This window comes from Mustela nigripes, chromosome 4, assembly GCF_022355385.1.
Source record: "Mustela nigripes isolate SB6536 chromosome 4, MUSNIG.SB6536, whole genome shotgun sequence".
In the NCBI taxonomy this organism is placed as follows: Eukaryota; Metazoa; Chordata; class Mammalia; order Carnivora; family Mustelidae; genus Mustela; species Mustela nigripes.
In genome coordinates, this window is record NC_081560.1 from 110,818,845 (window position 1) to 110,843,541 (window position 24,697).

The window sequence follows — 24,697 nt, forward strand, 5'->3', positions numbered from 1 at the left end:
CTACCTACTGCCGTTAGCTTTACCTGTTCCTGGAGTTTCCCAGTTTCGTCCCCTGACCCTCACGCCCTCCAGGTGCAAGCCCGCTCTTTAACACTGCGGACTGGTCCACCGTGTCCCTCACCATCTGAGGTCTCTGCTAGGTGTTGCGCTCACCTGTGTTCTTTTCCTGGGCTTTTTCCTCGGACGCAGCCCCGTGTTACTTCCACGAGCACATTTCCACTGGGCTCGCAGACCCTCCTCCTAGGAGTGCGAGAAGTCCAGAACTGCCTCCAGAATGTGGGCAGGGGTGGGGTGGCTGGGAGCTGGAAGGGGAGCAGGCAGGATTGCCTCGGGGACCAGGGGCCACCTGCCGCACACTTACTGTCTGTTTTGTCTGTTCACTTCCAGTATTTTTATATTGCTTCCCTGCAATTTCCCTCCTCGGGCTCTTCCCGCAGATCAACACTTTCTGCATTTATCTTTTGGAACAAATTGACACGCTGTTTTTCGGAGGTTCTGGTAAGTCATCTACATCCCAGTCTTCCTGTAAAAGAGTCTAAAGTTCTGATAAGGGCTGCATGGAATGGAGTCCAGACAGCTTGGTGTTCTTTCTTTTCTTTTAAGATTTTATATATTTAATTGACAGACAGAGACAGTGAGAGAGTCACAAGCAGGGGGAGTGCAAGAGGGAGAAGCGGGCTTCCTGTGGAGCAAGGAGCCCAACACAGGGCTCGATCCTAGGACGCTGGTATCATGACCTGAGTGAAGGCAGCCGTCTAACAAATGAGTCACCAAGGTGCCCCCAGCTCAGTTTTCTTTGTCCTTAACACTGAGCTACTTCTTGTGTGCACCTGGACAGACAGGGGACCCGTGTCTCTCACCCGGGTGACCTTTCCTTGACACACCACTCTAGATTCAGCTGGCAGTGGCTAAAACCTCGCTTAGCCCTTAGCTGGAGACTTTGTGCTGGTTGCTTGACTGTAAAGTTTACTCTTCTCTAAATGGAAATACACACACGGCTTGCCTAGAGTCCCTCCCTCTAAGAATGAAGTGAAATCGTACATGAAGCGACAGCACAGCTGGTGAGCCAGTACTGTTCCCCCCTCATTACACACACACACACACACACATGCACATGCATGCACGTGTGCACAGATGCGCAAACACACACAGATGCACACATGTGCAGAAATGCACTCATGTGTGCTAACACGCACATGGACACACGCGCAGATGCACACCCATGCCTGGATGCACACAAAGGGATGCACTCACGTTCGTTAACACACACGCATGGATGCACATACACACACATGCACAGACACACACGTGCACATACAGAGATGCACTCACGTGTGCTAATGCACATGCATGGATGCACACACCAGCTGCACACACATGAACGGACACACACAGATGCACACACGTGCACATATAGGGATGCACACACGGACACACACAGATGCACACACATGCACGGATGTACACAGACGCACACATGCACACACAGATGCACTTACATTCGTTAACATACGTGCATAGACGCACATACAGGCACAGACGCACACGGACGCACACATGCACACACAGAGATGTACTCATGTGCGCTAACACGCACAAAGATGCATACGCATGCACTGACGCACATAGTCGCACACACGCACGGACGTACACAGACGCACGGACGCACATACACACACACACACGCACAGGTGCACACAGACTCACGGACACACACAGACGCCCGGACGCACACAGACGCCCGGACGCACACAGACGCACATGCACGCACAGACGTACAGAGACGCATGGACGCACACAGACGCACATGCACTCACATAGACGCCCAGACGCACACATGCCTGGACGCACACAGACGCATGGTCGCACACAGACGCACGGACGCACATACACGCACGGGTGCACACAGACACACGCACGCACGGACGCACACAGACCCACGGTTGCACACACACGCACGGACGCACACGAGCACTGCCCGTTTGTTAGACGGAGCCGTGTCCGCCCTTTCTTCGGCGGGAGCCTTCATCTGTGCTGCTTATTTTGGCCGCGGCGCCCCGCTGTAAGCCGGGGGGCCTCCCTTCCTCAGGCTGGACGTGTTCACACGTCTTCTAAGAATGTTGCCAGGAATTCCTTTCCAGTGTTTTTCTGCGCAATTTTTAGGTAAACGGTTAGTGTCTCTCTCTCCTTTTGCACGAAGTCGTCGGGTACTTTCGACTGACCCCGCAGAGGTTTTCTTGGCCCCCGTGGGGGCCAAAATGCTTGGCATTTTGCAGTCGGAAGCTACAACCTCGTCTTGGCCCTATCTTCCGTGTTCGGTTGTGAGCCTGTGCGTGTTTGTGTTGCAGCCGTTTCAGGCCTGACCTCGGCTGTTTACGGTGTGGCCCGGAGTGCGGCAGCGGCGGGCCTGCTCCACGCCTTCTGCTTCGGCGCCGTGAAGGTAGGTGGGAGGCGCGAGGGCCTCTCCCGTCTCCTCCCGTCCATTACGCCCGCTGGCGGTTTAAGCGAACGCAAGTGTTCCTCTAGCCATGAAAGACACGGGATCTGAGCGCATCAGGAGAGCGGGGCCTGCGGGGTGGGGCCTGGGTGGTATTTGACGACACCCGGAGCATGTGCCTTGCGGGGGAGCACCGAAGCCCCGGGTTGTCTCCCGGCATCATGACCGGCCCTGCCGGAGCCCCTGCTGAGCGCGGTGGTCAGGAGGACCTGTGTGTCGCCTTCTCCATCTTCTTGAATATCGCTCAAAAGACGGGAGAGAGAATTGCCTGATGCCTCGTGGACAGAGAACAGGAGCGGAGATGATAGCAACAAGATTTTAAGATCTAGAAAACAGATGGCCCGTCGATTTATCCAGATGGAGAGAGCTGAAGCTAGGCTGGCGGCCGGGGGGCCCGAGAAGATGAAAACCAAGATGAGCGTTAACTTTAGGAAAACACAAAAGCTGTGTCCGAAGAGAAAGGTAACGATTCTCAGCTGTGGACAGCAGTTTGCGTTTATGGTGCCCTGAATAATGGTTACATGGAGAATGGAAAAATAGGGGAGGGTGTCCGTTTGGTTGTGTGTTTGTGTGTGCCACTGTGTGGGTGTGTGAGTGAGTGTTGTGTTGGGACCATCTTAACCTTGTCCTCCACACCGGAAAGTTGGTAAATAATATCTAAAATTGGAAAAAGTCAAGAAATAATACAACAAGCGAGTTATTTGGAAATAGGGTCATAGGTGCAGAAGCAACAGCTGGAAAGCATTGCCCGCAGGAAGCAGGCCTTTGGGCCATGAGGTGCTGTAGGCTGGGGACCCTCTTGCTCATTTTCACTGTCATAAAACTGTAGAGTTTCTATAACGTCTGAAGACAGTAACACACGGAATGTCCGGGGCATCTCTGTTCTGGAAAAACGTTAATTAATACTACACATGTTTCTTGAATTGATAGACATCCTACCTTTGCTGTTTTAAACAACAGATACCTCTTTGATAAAATAAAACTTAAACATACAAAAGCAAATAAAAATAAAGCATGTTCCAAAGGCTTCTTAATAGCTATCCAGTGACACTCCTTTGCTAACTTCTTAAAACGAGTAACTTAAAATCTTATTAAACATATGGTTGTGGGTGGCAGGAAGATAATTTTCTGTTCCCCGTTGTGCAAAGGAAGGAGTGTGATATGATTATCTCCCTGGGCATTCCCATGGACTCTGTCTGTGATTGTCCACAGGATAATTTTCTCCCTCACTCCTTCCGTCCATTCCATATAGATACTTTCTTTCATATAAAGAAAGGGGGAGAAAGAGGAAGAGTCTGTCTTCTAATACACAAAGGTAATTCAGGTGTTGGTGGTGACCCTGTCGCCATGTTTATCTTATTGTGCAGAACAACAATTACATGGCAAATCGCATGTTCTTTCTTCTGAATGCATTTCTTTATGCTGTCACAGGACGCCAGGTATTTTATTCAGGAACAGTACTGGAGTAGTTATTTTCTGAGTCCTTGCCCTTCTGAGGACCTCTTTCTGTTCATTTTGGTAAAACAGCTGCCTATAAAATTTCGGGGTTGCAGGCACTTACTTGCAGGGCTGTTTGTATGGTATGTACTCTGTTGTGTTTCATTGTTTGTGTACATATTTATTTTTCATCCATTTTTAAGTTTTAAATTTTTAATTTTTTTAATGATGCAAGTATTTTTGAAGGTTTTGTTTTAGTTTTTAGTTTAATGCGGGTTAACATACACCATTCTATCTGTTCCAGGTGCACGATATAGTGATTTAACACGTCCATACAACACCTGGCACTCATCATGACAGGTGCCCTCTTTAATCCCCATCACCTGTTTCACTCATCGCCCTGCGGGGTGGGGCGGGGGGGGGCGTCCCCGCCCTCTGGTAACCATTAGTATGTTCTCTATAGTTAGGAGTCTGTTTCTTGGTTTATCTCTCTCTCTCTCTCTTTTATTCCTTTTGCTTATTTGTTTTGCTTCTTAAATTCCACACATGAGTGAAATCATATGTCTCTCTTATTTCCCTTAGCATTAAACTACGAGCTCCCTCCATGTCATTGCAAATGGCAAGATTTCACTCTTTCTATGGCTGAATAATAGTCGACCCTGCATATATACCACATTTTCTATAAACATTTGTGTGTAGTTGTTAGTGTGGATATGTGCTTTTATTTATACATAGTAAAGACCTAGGAGTGGTATTGATGGGTCACATGGTTTGTTAATATTTAACTTTTTAAGAAATTGCCAAACTGTTTTCCAAAGTGTGTACCATTTTAGATCCCCTCATAATCTTTCAGATTTCAAAGTGTTCCAGAGTCTTCCTGGCACTTAATGTTTCACTAGTTTTTAAAAATAGTACTCCTATAATGAACTGGTGTCTAATTGTAGTTATAATTTGCATTTCTCTAATAATGAATGCTGTTGAGTAGGCTTCGTATGCTTGCTTGCTACTTAATGCATCTTCATTGGTGAAAACTACGTTGAAGTCTTTTTTTCTCATTAAAAAATTGCACTACATGTTTTTATTGAGGTATAAAATTTTTTTTACATGTTCTGAAGTCCTTTAACAAATATATATTGCAATATATTTTTTTCCAGTTCTTGGCTTCTCTGTCCATTTCATTAACAGCATTTTTCAAAGAGCACAAGTGTTTAATTATAAGGAAATCCAGTTTGTCAATTATTTACTTTATGGTCTGTGCTTTTTACATCTTATCTAAAAATATTTACCTAACATGAGGTCACAAATATTTTTTCCTCGAAGTTAGGTAGTTGTAGCTCTAATGTTTAGATCTGTGATCCAGTTTGAGTTGATTTTTATGTATGAGATGAAGTAAAGATTGAGATTCACTAGCACAACTGCTGGAAAGACTAACTTCTCCCCACTGAATTGCCTTGGAAGCCTTGGAAACAAGTACCAGCTTCCAGGTTCTGGTCCAGCATGTAAGGAGTCTGAAAGTTGTATCTCCATCCTACAATAAGTAAAGAGCTGAACAAACTAAAAAATCAACAGCTCTTTTTTTAAATCCACCAGAGAAGGCAAGAAGCAAGCAGCTGGCTCCTTCCAAAGTCAGAGAGAGAGATAGGTCAATACGGGGAATCACGTCTCACTGGAGCAGGAACCCAGGAGCAGAAACCTCTGTGGGAACAAGTCCCAGGGCAGGAAAACCTGAACTGCCAGCTAGGTGTTGCTGGAGACTCAGTGTGGGCAAGTCTGGGAGTTCAGACCTCCAGGGGACCCAGTCATCAGGGACAGCCCACACCTCTGTGCATTTTACCTCCAGGCCCTTAAACAGGTTCCCTGTGAATATCAGAGAAAAATCCCTGCCTGCGTTCAGCAGGTGGAAGGGAAGAGTAGCCATTTTGAAATACATTAGAGCGTTAGTCTCTTCTTAACAAGGCCTGCCCTCAAGATTTCACCACAGCCTGAACTACGGGGATTTTTGTCAGAGCCTAAATGACTTGGAATAAGGGAAATCCCAAACTCCAGTTGGCTCTAGCCTTCCATGTGGGCAAAAGGAAACACCAACTCCAATCCAACCCATTCTGGCCATTCTGTCCCACCTGAAATGTGGACGGGACTCAGAAGCACTTACAGAGTTCACAGTCCAGACACAGGGTCCCTGAAAGACTCAGAAGTGATCACAGGACCGTGGAATACTCCCCGTATGCCTTGCCACCCCATCAGTAAAGGCTGGTTTACCCCAGGTCTTTTCGCCCAGTGTGTAAAAAACGATGTGGCATACTACAAGGCGTAAAATACAGTTTGAAAGGATAGAGCAAGCATTAGAATCAGATTTAGATATGGCAGGGATGATGGAATTATCATATTGGGAATTTGAAACAGTTATGATTAATATGCTAATGACTCTAATGAATGAAGTAGACAGGCTGTAAGCGCAGATGGGCCATGTAAGCAGAAAGATGAAAATTTTAAGGAAGACCAAAAAGGAAATGCTAGCAATTAAAAAACGAAAACAAAAACACTGTAACAGAAACGAAGGATGCCTTTGAACACCGCCGAAGAATCCTTGAGCTTAAGGTGATGTCTACAAAAACTTCTAATTCATTTTGGCATGAGAAAAGACTGAAGAAACAAAATATCCAAGGACTGTGGGACAACTGCAAAAAGTGTAACATGTGTAATGAAGATGTCAGAAGGAGAGGAGAAAAAGGAGCAGAAAAAATACTTGAAGCCCTAATGACTGAGATCTTCCCCAAATTAATATTGGACCCCAAACCACAGATTCAGGAAGCTCAAAAAAACCCCAAACAGGATAAATTCAAAAAACCCCTAACAACAAAAACAAAAACTAAACAAGTGCCTATCATTCAAAATGCTAAAAATCAAAGCTAAAGAAAACATCTTGAAAGAAAACAGAGGAAATAAATATCCTTACCTTACCTTTGGAGAGCAAAGGTCAGGATTTTATCTGACTTCTCTCAGGAACGGCTATGAACAGAATTGTTTCCCCAAATTCATAAGTTGAAATCCTGATCCCCAGTGGGCTGGTATTTGGAGATGGGCTTTTTGGAGATAATTATGTTTAGATGAGGTCACGAGGGTGGTGCCCTCATGATGGGATTAGTGCCCTTGTAAGAAGAGAGAGATGCCAGATCTCGTTCTGTCACTGCTGTGTAAAGACAGAGCACGTGACCATTTGCAAACCTGGAAGAGAGCGACTGGGCCAGCACCATAATCTCTGACCTCCAGACTTTAGAACTGTGAGAAATAGATTGATGTTGTTTAAGATAACTGTTTAGTGATACACAGACTGTATTTTGTTATGGCAACGTGAGCTGACTGTGACAGGAAACTATTGAAGTGAGACAAGAGGAGAGTGAAATAGTTAGAAGGGTGGAGAGAACAAAACTCCACCAACCTATAATTCTGTAACCCCCAAAATTGTCCTTCAGAAGTGATTTGTTGAAGGAGATTTGTTGCCAGTAGACCTGCCTTGCAAGAAACATTAAAAGAAGTTCTGCAGGGAATGGAGAATGTTGATCTGAGACTCATGACTACATAAAGAAGGGAGGATTACCAGAGAAGGAAATAAGTAAACACTTTCATTTTTCTATCCTTATTGCAACCATGTATTCAAAAATACAAGTATATCGTTATTGTGAGATACTTGCACTTTCCATAAAGTGATTGAGTTTTATTTGAAAGTGGACTTGACTTAACTAGAAACGTATATTACATACTCCAGGGTAGCCATTAAAATGTTTTTTTAAAAAACTATAAGTGATGTCTTAATAAAGGAGAGAAAATGAAATCATGTAAAATCAATTAAAACTTCAAAAGGCAGGAAGAGTGGGAGACAAAAATAGGAACAAAGAACAAGAGCAATGAATAAATAGTAACGAATAGAGCTGGTATTAATCGAACTGTATCAATATGACTGTGCATATCAGTGGTGCAGGCACTCCCAAGTGAAAGGTAGCGATTGTCAGGGAGGGTCAAAGAACAGGACCCCACTATATATTGTCCACAGGAAACCCCCTTTAGATATGCAGACACTTATGTCTTAAAAGTAAATGACTGGAGAAGTATATACCGTGCTAAAACTAATCAAAAGAAAGCAAGAATAGCTATACTAATTTCAGACTTCAGACCAATAAAACAGACTTTCAGAGATAAAGAATAGCATTGCACAGTATTAAAAGGATTAATTTTCCAAGAGGACACAGGTGTATGCACCTAACAACAGAGCATCAAAGTATGTGAAGGGGAAACTAATAAAATTGCAAGGAGAAAAAGATGAATCCACTATTATAGTTGGAGACTTTAACACCTCCCTGTCAGAATGGACAGATTCAGCAGGCGGAAACTCGGTAGGTGTGTGGTTGGACTCTATAGCCTTATTAACCAGCTGAATATATTGACACATGTAGAACAACAGCAAAGTGCACATTCTCCTCAAACTCACATGGAACATTCACTAAGAGAGCCCTCATTCTGGGCCATAAAACATATAAACATATAAACACATTTAAAAGAATAAAAGGCATACAGTGTCTGCTCTCAAAACACAATGGAATGAAAAATCCCCAAATATATGGAGATTAAACAACACATTTCTAAGTAACACACAGGTGAAAGAAGAAGTCTCAAGAAACATTTAAACCATATTTTGAACTAAATGAAAATGAAAATACAACTTATCAAAAGAAGTAGGATTCAGCAAAAGCAATGCTTGGAAGGAAAATACAACGTGGAATGCATATGTTAAAAAAGAAGAAAGATGTGAAATCAGTAATCTAAACATCCATCGTAGAAAACTAGAAAAAGAAAAGCAAATTAATTTTGAAGTAAACAAAAAATAAATAATAAAAATGAGAATACAAATCAATGACATTGAAAAACAAACTGATAGAGAAAATCTACAGAACAAAGGAGTGGTTTTTGAAAAAGATCAATAAAATCAATAAACCTGTAGCCAGGCCAACTAAGAAAAAAAGAACAGTGATGTAAATTACTAATTACAGAAAGTGATGAGGAAATATTAGTACAGATTCCATGGACATTAAAAGGATAGTAGGGGTGTTTGGTGGCTGAGTTGGTTGAGTGTCTGCCTTTGGCTGTCGTCATGATTCCAGGGTTCTGGGATTGAGCCACACATCGGGCTCTCTGCTCAGTGGGGAGTCTGCTTCTCTCTCTCCCTCTCCTGCTCCCCTGCTTGTACTCTTTCTCTCTCAAATAAATAAAATCTTAAAAAAAAAACTTTAAAAGGATAGTAAAGGAGTATTATGAATAACTCTATACCCACAACTTTGATAACTTGGATGAAATGGACCAGTTTCTAGAAAGACATAATCTGTGAAAAACTCAAACAAGAAGAAAGTCCTATCTGATTGGGCTTGCGTATATTAAAGAAATTGAATCAATAATTAACAAATTTTCAAAACAAAAAGCACCAGGCTTAGATAGGTTCACTCATGGATTCTACCAAACATTGAGGGATGAAATTATACCAATACTCTCCCATTGATTTTAGAAGATAGAGGCAGAAGGAATACTTTTTTACACATTTTGTGAGGGCAGAATTACCCTGGCACTAAAGCCAGACAAAAACATTACATGAAGTGAAAACTATAGGTCAATATTATGAATATAGGCAAAAGTCCTCAGCAAAGTATTACCCAGTCAAATCCTACAACATCTAAAAAAATTATACACCAGGACCAAATGAAATTCATTTGATATATGCAAGCCTTGTTCAGTATCCAAAAGTCAATTAATGTAATCCATCACATCAACAGGCTAAAGAAGGAGTATCACATGATCATATCAATAGACACAGACAAAACATTTGAAAACATCCAGCAGTGATTCATGGCAAAAACTCCTGGCAAATTAGAAATAGAGGGGAACTACCTTAACTTTATAATGAATTTGCACAACAAACCTACAGCTCACATGCTCGTGGTGAGAAACTAGGAGATTCCCCATTAATATCAGGAAGATGGTAAAGATGTCCTCTCACTACTCCTTTTCAACATATTGGAGGCCCTACCTAATGCAATAAGATAAGAAAAGGAAATAAAGATATACTGAGTGGGAAGGAAGAAATAAAACCATCTCTTCACAGATGTCATGATTTTCTACATAGAAGATTCAAAAACTGACCACACCCCCAGAATTAACAAGCGATTTAGCAACATTGAAGGATAGATACAAGGTTAATATACAAAAGTTAATCTCTTCCTTGTATACCAGCAATGAACAATTGGAATTTGAAACTAAAAGTACCAGTTACATTAGCACCTCCTAAAATGAAATACTTAAGTATAAATCTGACAAAATATGTGCACAATCTATATGAGGAGAACTACAACCCTCTAATGAACAAGATCAAATAATTTTAAAAAATGGAGAGAGATTTCTTGTTTATGGATAGGAACACTCAATATTGTGAAGATACCAGTTCTTCCTGACTTAACAGATTCAATGTAATTTCAGTCAGAATCCCAGCAAGTTATTTTGTGAATATTGGCAAAATGATTCTCAAGTTTATATGGAGAGATAAGACCTAAAATGGCCAACTCAAGTCTTGAAGGAGGATAAAGTTGGAGGACTGATACTACCCAGCTTCAAGTCTTATTATAAAAGTATTATACTCAAGATAGTGTGTTATTGAGGAAAGGAGAGACAAATTGGTGGTATAGTGCAGAGGGCACAGAAATAGATCTAATTTATCTTTGATAAAGGAGAAAAAGCAATACTAGATCAAAGATATTCTTTTCAACAAATTGTGCTAGAACAATTGGATACCCACATGAAAAAAATGATTCTAGACACAGACATTGCATTCTCTCATAGATTATCTCAGAATACATAATAGATTTAAATGTTATATGCAAAACCATAAAACTCCTGGAAGATAACATAGGAGAAAAACTAGATGACATTGGTATGCCGGTGACTTTTTAGATACAACACTAAAGGCACAATTCATCAAAGAATTCATAAGCTGGATTTTATTAAAATTAAAAACTTGTGCTCTGTGAGTGACACTGTCAAGAGAATGAAAACAACCTACAGACTGAGAGAATATTTGCAAAAATCCTATTTGATACTATTCAAAATATATACAGAACTCTTAAAAATCACACTAAGAAATATAACTTGACTAAATGGACAAAAATCTGAACAGACACCCCCCCCCCCCCGAAGAAGATACACAGATTGCAAATATAAGCATACGAAAATATGCCTGACATGGTATGTTGTTAAAGAATTTCAAATTAAAATAACAATAAGATATTACTGCACAGGTATCAGAGTAGCCCAAATCTGGAACACTGACAGCACCAAATGCTGGCCGGGATATGCAGCAACAGGAACTCTGACTCATTCTAACAGGGATACAAACTCATATAGACATTTTGGAAAACAGTTTGGCAGTTTCTTTCAAAGTAAACATACTTGTATCATACAGTCCAGCAGCTGAGCACCTTGGTCTTTACCCTAAGAATTAGAAAGATAAGTTTGTGCACAAACCTGTACACAGATGTTTACAGAAGCTTTACTAACAATCGCCCAAACTTGGGTACAATCAATATGTCCTCCAGTAGGTGAATGGGTAAATAAACTATGGTACATGCAGAAAATGGAACATTATTCACTCTCCTCAAAATTGATGTGAAGCCATGTCAAACAAATGGGGGAATCTTAAATGCGTATTACTAAGTGAAAGAAGTGAATCTGAAAAGGCTACATTTAAGATTTCAACTATAGGACATTCTGGAAACAGCAACACTCTGAAGACAGCCAAAGCATCAGTGGTTGCCAGCAGCTACCGGGGAGGGATGAAGAGGCAAAACATGATAAAAATGCTGTGTCATGGCAGTGAAACTACTGTGTATGATACCATAATGATAGAGGTCTGTCATTAGGCATTTGTCAAAACTTTAAGGATGTACAACACCAAGTCTGAACCCTAATGTAAACTATAAACTTTTGTGTGGGTTCACTGAATGTAATAAATGTAGTACACTTATGATTTCTGATAGTGGAGGAGACTATGTATGTGTGACTGCAAGGGGTATATGAGATCTCTCTGTATTTTCTTTTTTAAGATTTTATTTATTTATTTGAGATAGAGATCACAGTCAGGCAGAGAAGCAGACAGAGAGTGGGGGCAGGGAGCAGGCTCCCTGCTGAGCAGAGAGCCTGATGTGGGGCTCAATCCCAGGACCCTGAGACCATGACCTGAGCTGAAGGCAGAGGCTTAACCCACTGAGGCACCCACGTGCCCCTCTGTATTTTCCATTTAGTGTTGCTATGAGCCTGAACTTTTGCTGTGAAACTCTAAAAAATAGAATCTATTATATTGATTATTCAGATAAGTGTGGGTTTATTTCTGAACTGCATTTTTTTCTGTTCTTCTCTATTTCTGTGTTTATACCAATACCACACTATTTTGATTACACTACCTTTCTATTAAGTCTTGAAATAAAATGGTGGATCTTATTTCATTCAGTGTAAGTTTCAGAATGTGTTTGTCAATTCCTGTAACAAAACTCTGGAGAAAGTTTGAACAACACAGAGAGAACTGACATAATAATATTGAATATTCTTACCCTTGAACATGATATTGTTCCATTTACTTGAGTCTTTGTTAATTTCTGTCAGAAATATTTTGTACTTTCCAAACTGCAATTACTACACATATTTTTCATACTTATTACAATTTCATATGCTTCGTGATATTGTAAGTGGTATTGTGTTGTGTAATTTAAATTTCTGATATTCATTGATAATATATACACTTAGTTGCTGTATATGTAGGCTACTATCTTGGAACCTTGCTAAATACTTATCCAAGTAGCTTTTTTTGTAGCTACTTTGGGATTTTCTATATAGATAGCCCTCTTGTCTGTGAATAGACAGTTTTATTTCTTTCTCCAATCCATATGCCTCTGTCTTCTTTCTTTTTTTTCTTGCTTTATTGCACTGGCCAAAATCTCTAGAACAATGTGATTAGAACTGCTGGAAACAGATATTCAGCCATACTATTAGTGTATAGAAATGCAACTGATTTCTGTGTAGTGACTTGTATCATGCCAGGTTGCTGAATTCTTGTATGAGTTCTACAGTTTTGGGGTAGAATCTTTTGGGTTTCCACATAAAGTATCATATCGTCTGCAAAGAGTGGGACTTTGACTTCTTCTTTGCCAATTTGAATGTCTTTTATGTCTTTTTTTTTTTTTTTTTTTTTTTGGTGTGATTGCTGAAGCTAGGACTTCGAGTACCATGTTGAAGAACAGTGGTGAGAGTGGACATCCCTGTCATGTTCCTTACCTTAGGGGAAAAGCTCTCATTTTTTCTTCCCATTGATAATATTTGCTGTGAGTTTTTCATAGATGGCTTTTATGATACTGAGGTATGTTCCCTCTATCCCTATACTGTGGAGAATTTTAATCAAGAAAGGATGCTGCATTTTGTGAAATGATTTTTGTGCATTTATTGAGAGGATCATATAGTTCTTGTTTTTTCTTTTAATAATGTCATGTATCATACTGACCCTTGCAGCCCAGGAATAAGTCACACGTGGTCATGGTGATCAATTCTTGTAATGTAATGTTAGATCCTATTGGCTAATATTTTGGTGAGAATTTTGCTATCCATGTTCATCAGGGATAGTGGTCTGGAATTCTTCATTTTGGTTGGGTCTTTGTTTGGTTTTAGGATCAAGATAATGCTGGCCTTATAGAATGAGTTTGGAAGTTTTCCTTCCCTTTTTATGTTTTGAGACAGCTTCAGAAGAATAGGTATTTTTTAAGTTTACTAGAAATCCCCTGGGAAGCCATCTGCCCCTGGACTCTTGTTTGTTGGGAGATTTTTGGTTACTGCTTCAATTTCCTTGTTGATTATGGGTCTTTTCAAGTTTTATATTTATTCCTGTGTCAGTTTGGTGGTTTCTAAGTTCTCAGGAATGCATCCATTTCTTCCAGATTGCCTAATTTGTTGGCATATAGTTGCTCATAATATCTTATAATTGTTTGTATTTCCTTGGTATTGGTTGTTATCTTTCCTCTTTCATTCATGATTTTATTGTTTTGGGTCCTTTCTCTTTTCTTTTTGATAAGTCTGACTAGGGATTTATCAATCTTACTAATTCTTTCAAAGAACTAAGTTCTAGTTTCATTGATCTGTTCTACTGTTCTGGTTTCTATTTCATTGATTTCTGCTCTAATCTTCATTATGTCTCTACTCCTGCTTGGTTTAGCCTTTATTTGCTGTTCTTTCTCCAGCTCCTCTAGGTGTAAGTTTAGCTTGTATATTTGAGACTTTTCTAATTTTTTGAGAAAGGCTTGTGTTGCTATGTACTTCCTCCTTAGAACGGCCTTTGCTTAGAAGCAAAGGTTTTGAACAGTTGTGTTTTCATTTTCATTTGTTTCAGTGAATTGTTTAAATTCTTCTGTAATTTCCTGGTTGACCAATTCATTCTTTGGTAGGATGCTCTTTAACCTCCAAGTGTTTGAGTTCCTTCCAAATTTCCTCTTATGATTGTGTTCAAGTTTCAAAGCATGTGGTCTGAAAATATTGTAGATAATAATCCCAAATTTTGGTACTGGTTGAGACTTGATTTGTCACCCTGTATATGATCTGTTCTGGAGAATGTTCCATATGCACTCAAGAAGAATGTGAATTCTGTTGCTTTAGGATGGAATGATCTGTATATATTTGTGAAATCCATCTGTGTCATTCAAAGCCCTTGTTTCCTTGTTGATGTGCTTAGATAATCTGTCCACTGCTGTAAGTGGGATGTTGAAGTTCCCCACTATTATTGGATCATTGTCAATGTGTTTCTTTAACTTGGGTATTAATTGGTTTATATAATTGGCTGCTCCCAAGTTAGGAACATAAATATTTATAATTAGGGCATCTGGGTGGCTCAGTCATTACCCATCTGCCTTTGGCTCAGGTCATGTTCCCAGGCTCCTGGGATCAAACCCTATGTCAGGCTCCCTGCTCAGTGGGAAGCCTACTGCTCCCTGTTCCACTCCCCCTGCTTGTGTTCCCTCTCTCACTGTCATCTCTGTCAAATAAATAGATAAAATCTTTAAAAAATTATAATTGTTAGATCTTCTTGTTGGAAAGACCCTTTAAGTATAATATAGTGTCCCTCTTCGTACCTTACTACAATCTTTGGTTTAAAATCTAATTTGTCTCATATGTGGATTGCTACCCCAGCTTTCTTTTGATGTCCATTAGTATGATAAATTGTTCTCCACCCCTTCACTTTCAATCTGTAGGTGACTTTAGTTCTGTAATGAGTCTCTTATAGATAGCGTATGGATGGGTCTTGCTTTTTTATAACATCTTATACCCTGTGTCTTTTGATTGGAGCACTTAGCCCATTCAGAGTAATTACTGAAAGATATTAATTTAGTGCTATTGCGTTATCTGTAAAGTCCCTGTTTCTATAGATAGCCTTTGTTTCTTTCTGGTCTATGTTACTTTTGGTCTCTTTCTTCACTTATAAGAAATATTTCTTGAAGGGCTGGTTCAGTGGTCACTGATTATTTTAATTTCTGTCTTTAATTAATGTCTGTCCTGGAAGCTTTTTATCTCTCATTCTGAATGACAGTCTTGCTGGATAAAGTATTCTTGTCTGCATGTTTTTCTCATTTTCTCATGCCAGCCCTTCTGGCCTGCCAGGCCTCTCTGGATAGATCTGCTGCTAGACTAATAATTCTACCCCTATAGTTTAAGAACCTCCTATCTTGAGCTGCTTTCAGGATTTTCTCTTTATCTCTGAAATTTGCAAGCTTCACTATTATATGTCAGGGTGTTCATCTATTTTTATTGATCTTGAGAGGGGTCCTCTGTACTTATTGTACTTGAATGCCTGTTTCCTTCCCCAGATTAGGGAAGCTGTGATTTGCTCAAAAATACCTTCTGTCTCCCGCCTTTCTTTTTCTTTTCTTTAGGGACCCCAATAATTCTAGTATTGTTTTGCTTTATGATAATGCTGACTTCTTAAAACCTCCTCTCAATGGTCCATTAGTTGTTTCTCCCTTTTCCTCAGTTTCCTTCCTTTCCATCAACTTGTCTTCTATGTCACTGACTCTTCTGACTCATTTACCCTAGCTTTTAGAGCATCCAATTTAAATTACATCTCAGTTAAAGCATTTTAATTTTTGGCCTGATTAGATTTTATTTCTGGCAAAAGAGAGTCTCTGGTGCTTTTATGCTTTTTTCCAAGGTTGGCTAGTAACTTTATAATTGTTATCCTGAATTCCAGCTTGGACATATTACTTATATCCATATCCATTAGATCTGTAGCAGAGAGTATTACCTCTGGTTCTTTTGTTTTGAATTCTTCCTTCTAGTCATTTTCCCAGAGATGAGTGGATAAATGGGAGGACAAATTCAAAATTCAAAAATATCAACCGTGACCCAAGGAAAATAAAATACACACTAGTTGAATCTGAAGAGGTCAGAAATCAAAAAAAAAAAAAGAAAGAAAGAAAAAAAAGAAAAGAAAAGAAAGAAAGAAAAAGAAAGGGAATATAATCTCCCCAGTGGACAAAACAGGGTGATCCACTTGGTCCTGGGTATATTTTGGTGTGTTTGTTAGAAGACACTAATCCAAAAATAGTAAAGAAAGCAAAACTTTTATATATAAATAAATAAATAATAATTAAAAAAAATATATATGCAAAAATAAAATTGCATACAGTGAAAGGAAGCCAAAAATGAATGATATATCTATAAAATGTACATGTAAAAAAAAGAAAGTTAAAGATTTAAAAATAAAGAGTTAATAAAATAAGAAGCTAGTTGAAAAGGAAGAAAAGGAAAAAAGAAAATAAAATTTTAAAATGAAAGTTCTACAAATCATGAGAACAAAACCTTGAATTCTATATACCATGACCTCCCAGTGCTGAAGTTTTGCAGTCCTGTGTGCTCTGTAAACTTGATGTTTGCCTGTTCCGGCGATCTTTGGGAGGGTCCTGCTTCACAGATTCTCAGGTGTCTTTGCCTAGACAGAGTCAGAGTTACACCACCCCTTACCAGGGGGCCAGGCTGGCAAGCTGCTTCTGGTTGCTCTGTGTGGTTTTTGTTCCCTGAAGGTTTTTTGTGCCTCTTTAGATAATGAAAATAAAAATAGCTGAGCCTGATCTCCTGGCCTGGAGCGAAAGATTGTCCTCTTCTCTCTTAAGTAAACTTTCAGGGATAATCCATCTTCCGTTCTGTGTGTGCCAAACTCTACAGACTCCTGTGGTGTGAGCCCTCAGTGATCCTCCCCAGGGGAAGGCAGAGGATTAACGCATTTCTGCCCTTTTGCAGGACCCTCACATGGAGAGTAGTCATCTGCATATCCATCTTTCTATTTCATGTCATTTTCCTTTTGTCTGAAGAACTTCCTTTAAGAAATCTTACAGTGCAAATCTATTGCTAGTGAATTCTTTCAGATTTTATCTGAAGCATTCCTCATTTTGATTTTATTTTATGAAGATACATTCATTGGTATGGAATTCTGCTTTTCCCCCTTCAATACTTTAAATATGTTTCCCATTTTCTTTTAAGTTGTATACTTTTTTTTTACCCCAAATCTGTTATTCTAATGTTTGTATCTCTGTTAGCAACGTTTCTTTTTTCTTTAGCCATCATCAAGACTTTCTGGTTTCTTTGGTTTTCAGCGATTGACAATATGACTAAGTTTATGGTGTTTGTTCTTTATTTTACTTTGGGTTCCCTGAGCTGTTTTGATCTTTTTTTTTAAATTGATTTTTCAAATCCTCAGCCATTATCTCTTCAAATATGTCTTCTGCTTCATTCTGTGTTTTGTTTCTACTTGGGCCTCCAATTATATAGATTTTAGATGACTTAATATTGTTCTGCAGATCAGAAAGGAACAGAGACAATATACAGTAACAGTCACCTTACAGGCAATACAATGGCACTAAATTCATATCTCTCCATAGTTACCCTGAAAAAAAAAAAAAGAAAAAATTTTAAGGCTCCCTAAACAATGTTTCCAGAGGTACCTTAGGTCTAAAATATAGGAAGAGAAGAAAGCAAAGTGAGGTGTGTTCTAGGAACATTGGGCCAGTTCAGATATAACTTCCTCTGTTCAAGCATCCTGCGGATGGAGTTTCAGGTGGTAATATCAGGAAGTTTCGTCACAAGCAGTAGATGTGCTTGTAGAAAACCTGGGTCAATGCTCTTCTGTACTTCATGCTTTACTCCAACATCCCTGCCTGCAAACTGGTCAAATAAAACTTGCTGCATCCAAGACAGTGGGGGTCTGCAAATACGGCCAGTCCATAAATGTGCAAGTCCAAATGTCGGGTAGACTCCAAGTCCTGTGGTGACCTCAACTCTAGCTCTCCCACTTCTGGTGTAGGCGATGCCAGCAGGGGATGATCAAGGTCTTTTATGACTCACTTCCCCTAGTACACTACTCTCTCTCTCTCTCAAGTGGAAAGTAGGAGCTGGGGTCATGTGTCGACCCCCAAACCTACCTTCAGTGTAGTTCCCTCTATAAGATGAAGTCTGGAATAACTCCTTAGAGCATGTGGCTTATGCACAGGTGCATTCTCTGGTTCCTAGTGTGGGCTTATGCTTTTCCCCTTTTGACTATTTTGTTGGACATTTCATGGGGGTGGGGTGGGGAGCTAGATCCCTGTGTTTTTAATGCCATTTTGACCAGGACCCCCCACTTCTCTACCCTTCTTTGCAACCCTGATTAACAAACAGCATCAGATGTATGTGTAGCTTTGCTGGTTATTGGAAATGGGAGCATGCAAGTTTTCCGTAGGAAATGTAGGAGCTGAAAAGTTTGCATCCACTGCTGGTCAGCATATATTTATTTCTTCAGAAATCACTGGACCACGTCCTATAAAGATACAGGAGAAGAAGTCAGTTCAAAGATGATATACTGTGGATGATCAGGAAAGGGAAAGTTAGTCAGAGAAGGTGGTCATTCAGCACAGTCTTCAAACATTTTTGTCTTTGGCAAACTTCACTGTTCACAGTGTTCAGTCAAGCATGTGAACCATTTTCTTTTCTTTTCTTTTAATTTATTTTCAGCATAACAGTATTCATTGTTTTTGCACCTCACCCAGTGCTCAATGCAATCTGTGCCCTCTCTAATACCCACCACCTGGTTCCCCCAACTTCCCACCCCCACCGCCCCTTCAAAACCCTCAGATTGTTTTTCAGAGTCCATAGTCTCTCATGGTTCACCTCCCCTTCCAATTTCCCCCAACTCCCTTCTCCTAACTCCCCATGTCTACCATGCTATTTGTTATGCTCCACAAATAAGTGAAACCATAAGGCATGTGAACCATTTTCATCAGAGTTAGGAATGGATGAGCAGGGCAGGTGGACAGGGTGCTGAGGAAACTAACCTACTAACGGTGAATGAGAGAGGAGATTGGATCTCTGGGCAGTTATCAAAGTTACTAAAAATATTGAATATAAGGCTAAAAATGCATGCTTTTGATCCAGTGGGCATGTTGTGCATCCTAAGAATCATGGTTACATGAAGGGAACTTAGAGAATGTCATCTGCCGGAAGACAGCGAGTGCTGTAGATGAGCTCATGGCGCCATTGGAGATGGAAACAAAAGCATTAAAACATCCCACCAGTTGACTTTGTCTCGTGCCTCATGCATCTGGGCAGGTAGGCCTCCTGTGATAGAGAAAAATACCCCATTGGTCATAGACTCATTGTTGAATCTATGGAAGATGCTCTCTGTGAAGGAACAGCTCATGGGATTCCTGAGATTAATTTCTAAAGGAGAAGTTGTATGCTGTGAGAAACCCATTTCATTTGGCAAGTGCTGAAGCCTCATTATTTCCAGTTCAAATATTATCCAACGTAATGTACATTCCCAGGATTGTCAAATGACTTTTTTTCTGCAAAATTCTTGGAAGGTTTCAGAAACTAGTGAAGAATCTGGCACTCAGAAAATCAGAAGTTTTTTGAGTTTTTACCTCGTTGTGATTCATTTGTTATCATTCCCTCACCTTCTCTTGATTTTTTCACATCAGACATTGCCGACTGATCACAGCATTGTTCTCAATGAGGTCCATCGGGCTGCAGGCTGCTCAGATGGTGCAAAGGACCAAAACTGGCTGAAGAGATTAAATCCATTTACCATCCTGGGCTGAGGCTTTTTATTTCTGTTTCCTTTTCTGTTGATGGCAGAAAGTTACGGCCAAGTAACTGTTGGGTCACAGTACATGGGTTGCATTTTGCAAGCACACTGCTAGCCGTGTGATGGCGATGAGTCCTCCAAAGGCTCCGAGGCTTCCTTAGGTGTGGAAACAGGTGGAACTGGGGTCCTTTGGAAGCTTTATTTCATCTCAGAGAGGTATTGACTTCTCTTGCTTGGCATAGAACAAGCATCTCTTGTGAGGAATCGTATGATCTGTTGTTGGGGAACTTAATCTGTACAGCATTTTGAAAAGAGCTTTTGGTAAAAATAGAGCGATTTGCATTTCTCCCTTCTTATTTGTAAGTCTTGAGTGGCCGCAGATGACTCTTCACTTTAAAATGAAGCACCTGTTAAATGCTGTGAATTGAAAGAATGTGGTTAGCAAATTGGCAAGGGAGTAGTTCAGAAAAAAAGAAAAGTTCACCCATCTTCAGTCGAACACACTTATCCGAAGCTGTGATTCCACTTCTTGTTTAACAATGCTTTTGTTTATGCCTTTTATGCTTACTCCTTGCTTCGCTGGAATTCATCCCCACCCCCTTATCTCTGCTACACCATAATGCGTTGTTGTCGAGCCCCTGTGAGTGGTTTCAGCCTGTCCCTTGCCTTCCCAAGCTCTGTTTCTTTATATGGGTCTTGCTGTATATTTATGTCCTTGATTTTTATTATTTTCATTTGATAGAATGAGATTGAGGGAGTGTGAGTTAATTTTGCTTTCTGGAATATTAATTAGGAGAAAAATTTGATTCCTTCTTTAATTTCATATTCTCTTTAAATCATCCAACATGGTAGCAAATAACAGACATGGTCTCTTCGTTGACTTAAATATTTGACAGTGCTATACAGAAACGACCAGAATGTTTGCTCCCCAGAGAAATGGCTCAGTAGTTAATTAGCTGGGTTTTCTGTATGTCTAGATAAACCAGTATTTCTGTTTGTTTGTTTGTTTTCCTTTTATCCCTTACAAAGAGATTCTATTTTATTAATGGCATGGGGACCCAGAGGTTGAGACTCATTGTTATAATTTAATGTTTTCTAACATCACTAACAACTGCTTGTGAGAGAGGTTTTGCTTTATTTTTCTAGGTACCACAGGGTTGCAGCTAAACCAATGACATTTCCTCTGTTTTCAGGATTTAAAATTACTTATAGATGTAAAACAAAGTTTTAATTTTGAAATGGACCTTAGCTATCCTCTAGTCCAGCCCCTTCATTTTATTATTTAATATGAGAAAATGTGGGTCCAGTGAGAGATCAAGTTTCTCACTCAACATCACACATCCCAGCTCCCAGATCTTGTATATTTTTGGCTTCTGTCCCAACCTCTCCAGCACATTTGAAGTGTAAATATATTTTCTAGCCCAAAGAACAATTCGCAGGCATATAAGATACCTCGCAGGTCTATGGGACTTTAATTTTTGAAATAATTTCCCAAGCGTTTTCTCATTTGCCCTTTATTATAGCTCTATGTAATACATGAGGAAGATAATAGCATTTCTATGTTCCAGCCATGAATGTGAAGCACAGAGTGCTTAAGTTATTTGCCTGGGGGCACATGGCTAATTCATATTGTTTTTTCAGTTGTAAAATGGATTAGAAATGCCTACCCTCATATGAATGTTGTCAGAAGTAAGTGAAATTAAATTGATAATGTATATAAAGTACCTAGCTCAAGTGTTTTCATTAAATGGCATAGTGGGCAGAATTCTAAAATTGCTTCTGCCCCCTGGTGTGCCACTTCTGGATCATTTCCAGCCCCCGAGTGTAGGCGGGACCTGTGAGTATGATGGGATGAGATTAGTTTATATTACATTAGGTTACAACTTTGGCAAAGTTGGAGGGATTTTGCCAGTGTAAGTAAGGCCCCCTAATCAGTTGACTAAACACACATCCCTTAAAAGAGGATCTAGAGGTCAGAGCCAGAAGAAGACGGAGAGCCTCCTCTGTTGGCTCTAAAGAAGTGAACAGCCATGCTGATCACTGCTTCTGGGAAGGGCCACATGTAAAGGACCTGAGAGTGGCCTCTTGGAGCTAAATGGGAGCCCAGCCCATAGCCCGCAAGAGAACAAGGACATTGGTCATATGGCTGCAAGGAACTGAGTTCTGCCAACCACGAGCGAGCTTGGAAGTAGACCCCAAGTGTCAGGTAAGATCGCAACCTGGCCAGCACTCTGATTTCAGCCTTGGGAGACCAGCCATGCTGTGTGCGGACTCCCGACTGCTGGACACCATGAGCACACGTTTGTGTTGTGGAAGCCACAAAGTTTGTGGTCGTTTGTTATACTATAATAGGAAACTACAGCAGATGCTGTTATTAGCATTACTAGTTGATGGTGATGATGATGATGGTGGTGGACGTAATGACAATGTTAATAGTAAGAAGTTTGAAAATGAAATCCAAGTTTTAATTTGCTTTTATTATTCTGGATTTAAGATTATATTTTTTTGGTTAGAATCATGTCACTCCTAGTGGCCAGTGAGTGGGAATTCCCAGTCTTTTGGCTGTCTGAACAACTGGTAAGGAGTTAAGTCTTGTGGGGAAGAAGGGAGCATAAGTGTGTATTAGGTAGGCAGCCAGTGCTTTCTGTCACACTCCCTAGGAAGTTGAACTGGAAACCCAGTTAAGGCTGGATTGTCATGGTCTTCAAACTTGGGTAGGTTGACGTTGACAATGGTAGTTGACCCTGATTGGGGGTAAACAGGAAGAAGAATAATGATAGCTCTGTTGCAAATGGAACTGCAATTGTTGAGTGAAGATGTGGACTCGGGTTTTGGAAGTAGACACAGTATGAAATGGTCAAATCCAGGAAATGTAGTGACATCAATATCGGTAGGATTCGGTGACTGTCCAGTTTGGAGTGATAGGGAGAGGGGCGGGCACCTGCGCATGGAACAGAAAATGTGAGGCCCAGAGCTGGAGGCATGCCCACCCCGTAGACTTGGAAGTCTGTACCTTTCCCAGCCATGCCAGGCGGAGTATATTTTTCTCTCTTCCAAAGGCCTGTGGACGATACTGTCCTTTCAGTGTTCGCTCAGTATTCATTGCTTCTGTATGTAACCAGTTCTATGTGGAAAATCAGTTCTATGTCACCATAATACCTAGTTAAATATAAGCCGCTATTTCCTCCTGTTTAAAAGGAGCAACACTTACCTCTCAAGTGCACCAAGAACTGAATGGGATAATACATGCAAAGTGTCCAGTCCAGCTCTTGCTCAATACACAGGAACCATTACTGTGATTTTTGCTGTTGGTGTGTATATTCCAGCATTCGTGCCTTGACTGTGAGCCCCTCAAAATCACAGACTGTGGTTTACGTAGGCTTTGTAGATCATATGCAAAGTCACTGTCTGTTACATAGAAGGAATTCTGAAAGCATTTGGAATGAATCCAGGTAACAGAGAAGAAAGCTACAAGAAGGAAAGTAAATGTCAATATTTTTCGAAAAGTATACATATTTGCGTGTATGTGTGTGCGTGTGTTTATTTATCTATATTTATCTAGGTGGATATGGACAGGTTTGCATGAATGGCACCTATCCGTCCATCTCGATAGCTCATGATCTCATTTTTCCCTAGTGCGTATTCCTAAAACTATTTTCTTGAATCATAAACATATGACATTTTTCACCAAAATGAAACAATGCAAAATAAGAAAACTCTTCTTTCAGTAAACCACAAAGTCGGATTTGTCACATTTCTTCATAGGCTCATTCATTTATTTACTGAACACACAGTGATTATGGACTATGAGTTAGACTCAGTGGGAGGCTGGGGGCTGGGAGAGGGTACAGAGTACTGGAGATCTAGAGGGACAGCAACAAAGGCTGCTGTGATGCGAGCTCTGGGTAAGGGAGGGGGAGCCCAGATGTGCCCCTTGAGTGCTCAGGAGCACCTGTGTAATGGTCGCCTGTGAGCCGTACACGGAGGATGAACAGGGCACACAGTACAGGACTGGGAGACATATCTGATCTTACCGAATTTCTGGAACATGAGGTGCACAGAGTTCCTTCTGTAAGATGGGATTCTTGTCAAAAACAGATGGAGAATCAGGACTTATATCAGAGTTAGAGCGATATGATCTAATTCTTATTTTAGGATGCATGAAAGCCCGGATCTTGGAACTGCCCCCATGTTTAATGGGCTAAGAAAATCCATTCATTTTTTTCCTTAAAAAAGAAAGTGTGTGAACCTGAAATGAAGGGCTTAGCCAAGTGAAAATTTGGTCTGTTTGCATTCATTTCATAACCAAACCCTCAATCTTCTAAGTTCCCTCCTAGAGATGTCTGACAAGCCCGAGAAAAAAAAATGTTGAAACTCAGACTCTCTTCAGAGAGAAGCTGAACTTCCCTATGCATTTCATCAAAAGAATTCCCAAATGCATGTGAAATCTACCATAGAATTGTAGGACAATTAGACAGTTTTATTTCTACCTCGTAAAAATATTTCAAAACCTGTGGGAGTTTTATGAAGCCGGCTCTTATCAGTCTATATCACTCCCAATCCAGGGACCCTGGAGACACATC

General features: G+C 40.4%; 1 protein-coding gene across 2 annotated transcripts in view; it reads left to right on the forward strand.

Annotated features, from left to right (window-relative positions):
• Nucleotides 1-24,697, forward strand: part of PCNX2 (pecanex 2) — a 313,350-nt gene that overhangs the window by 114,060 nt on the left and 174,593 nt on the right. For both annotated transcript variants that reach the window (XM_059397306.1, XM_059397305.1), the window contains exons 14-15: nt 388-498; nt 2,349-2,440. In XM_059397306.1, the coding sequence (XP_059253289.1) occupies nt 388-498; nt 2,349-2,440 (203 nt within the window). The remainder of the gene's footprint in view (nt 1-387; nt 499-2,348; nt 2,441-24,697) is intronic.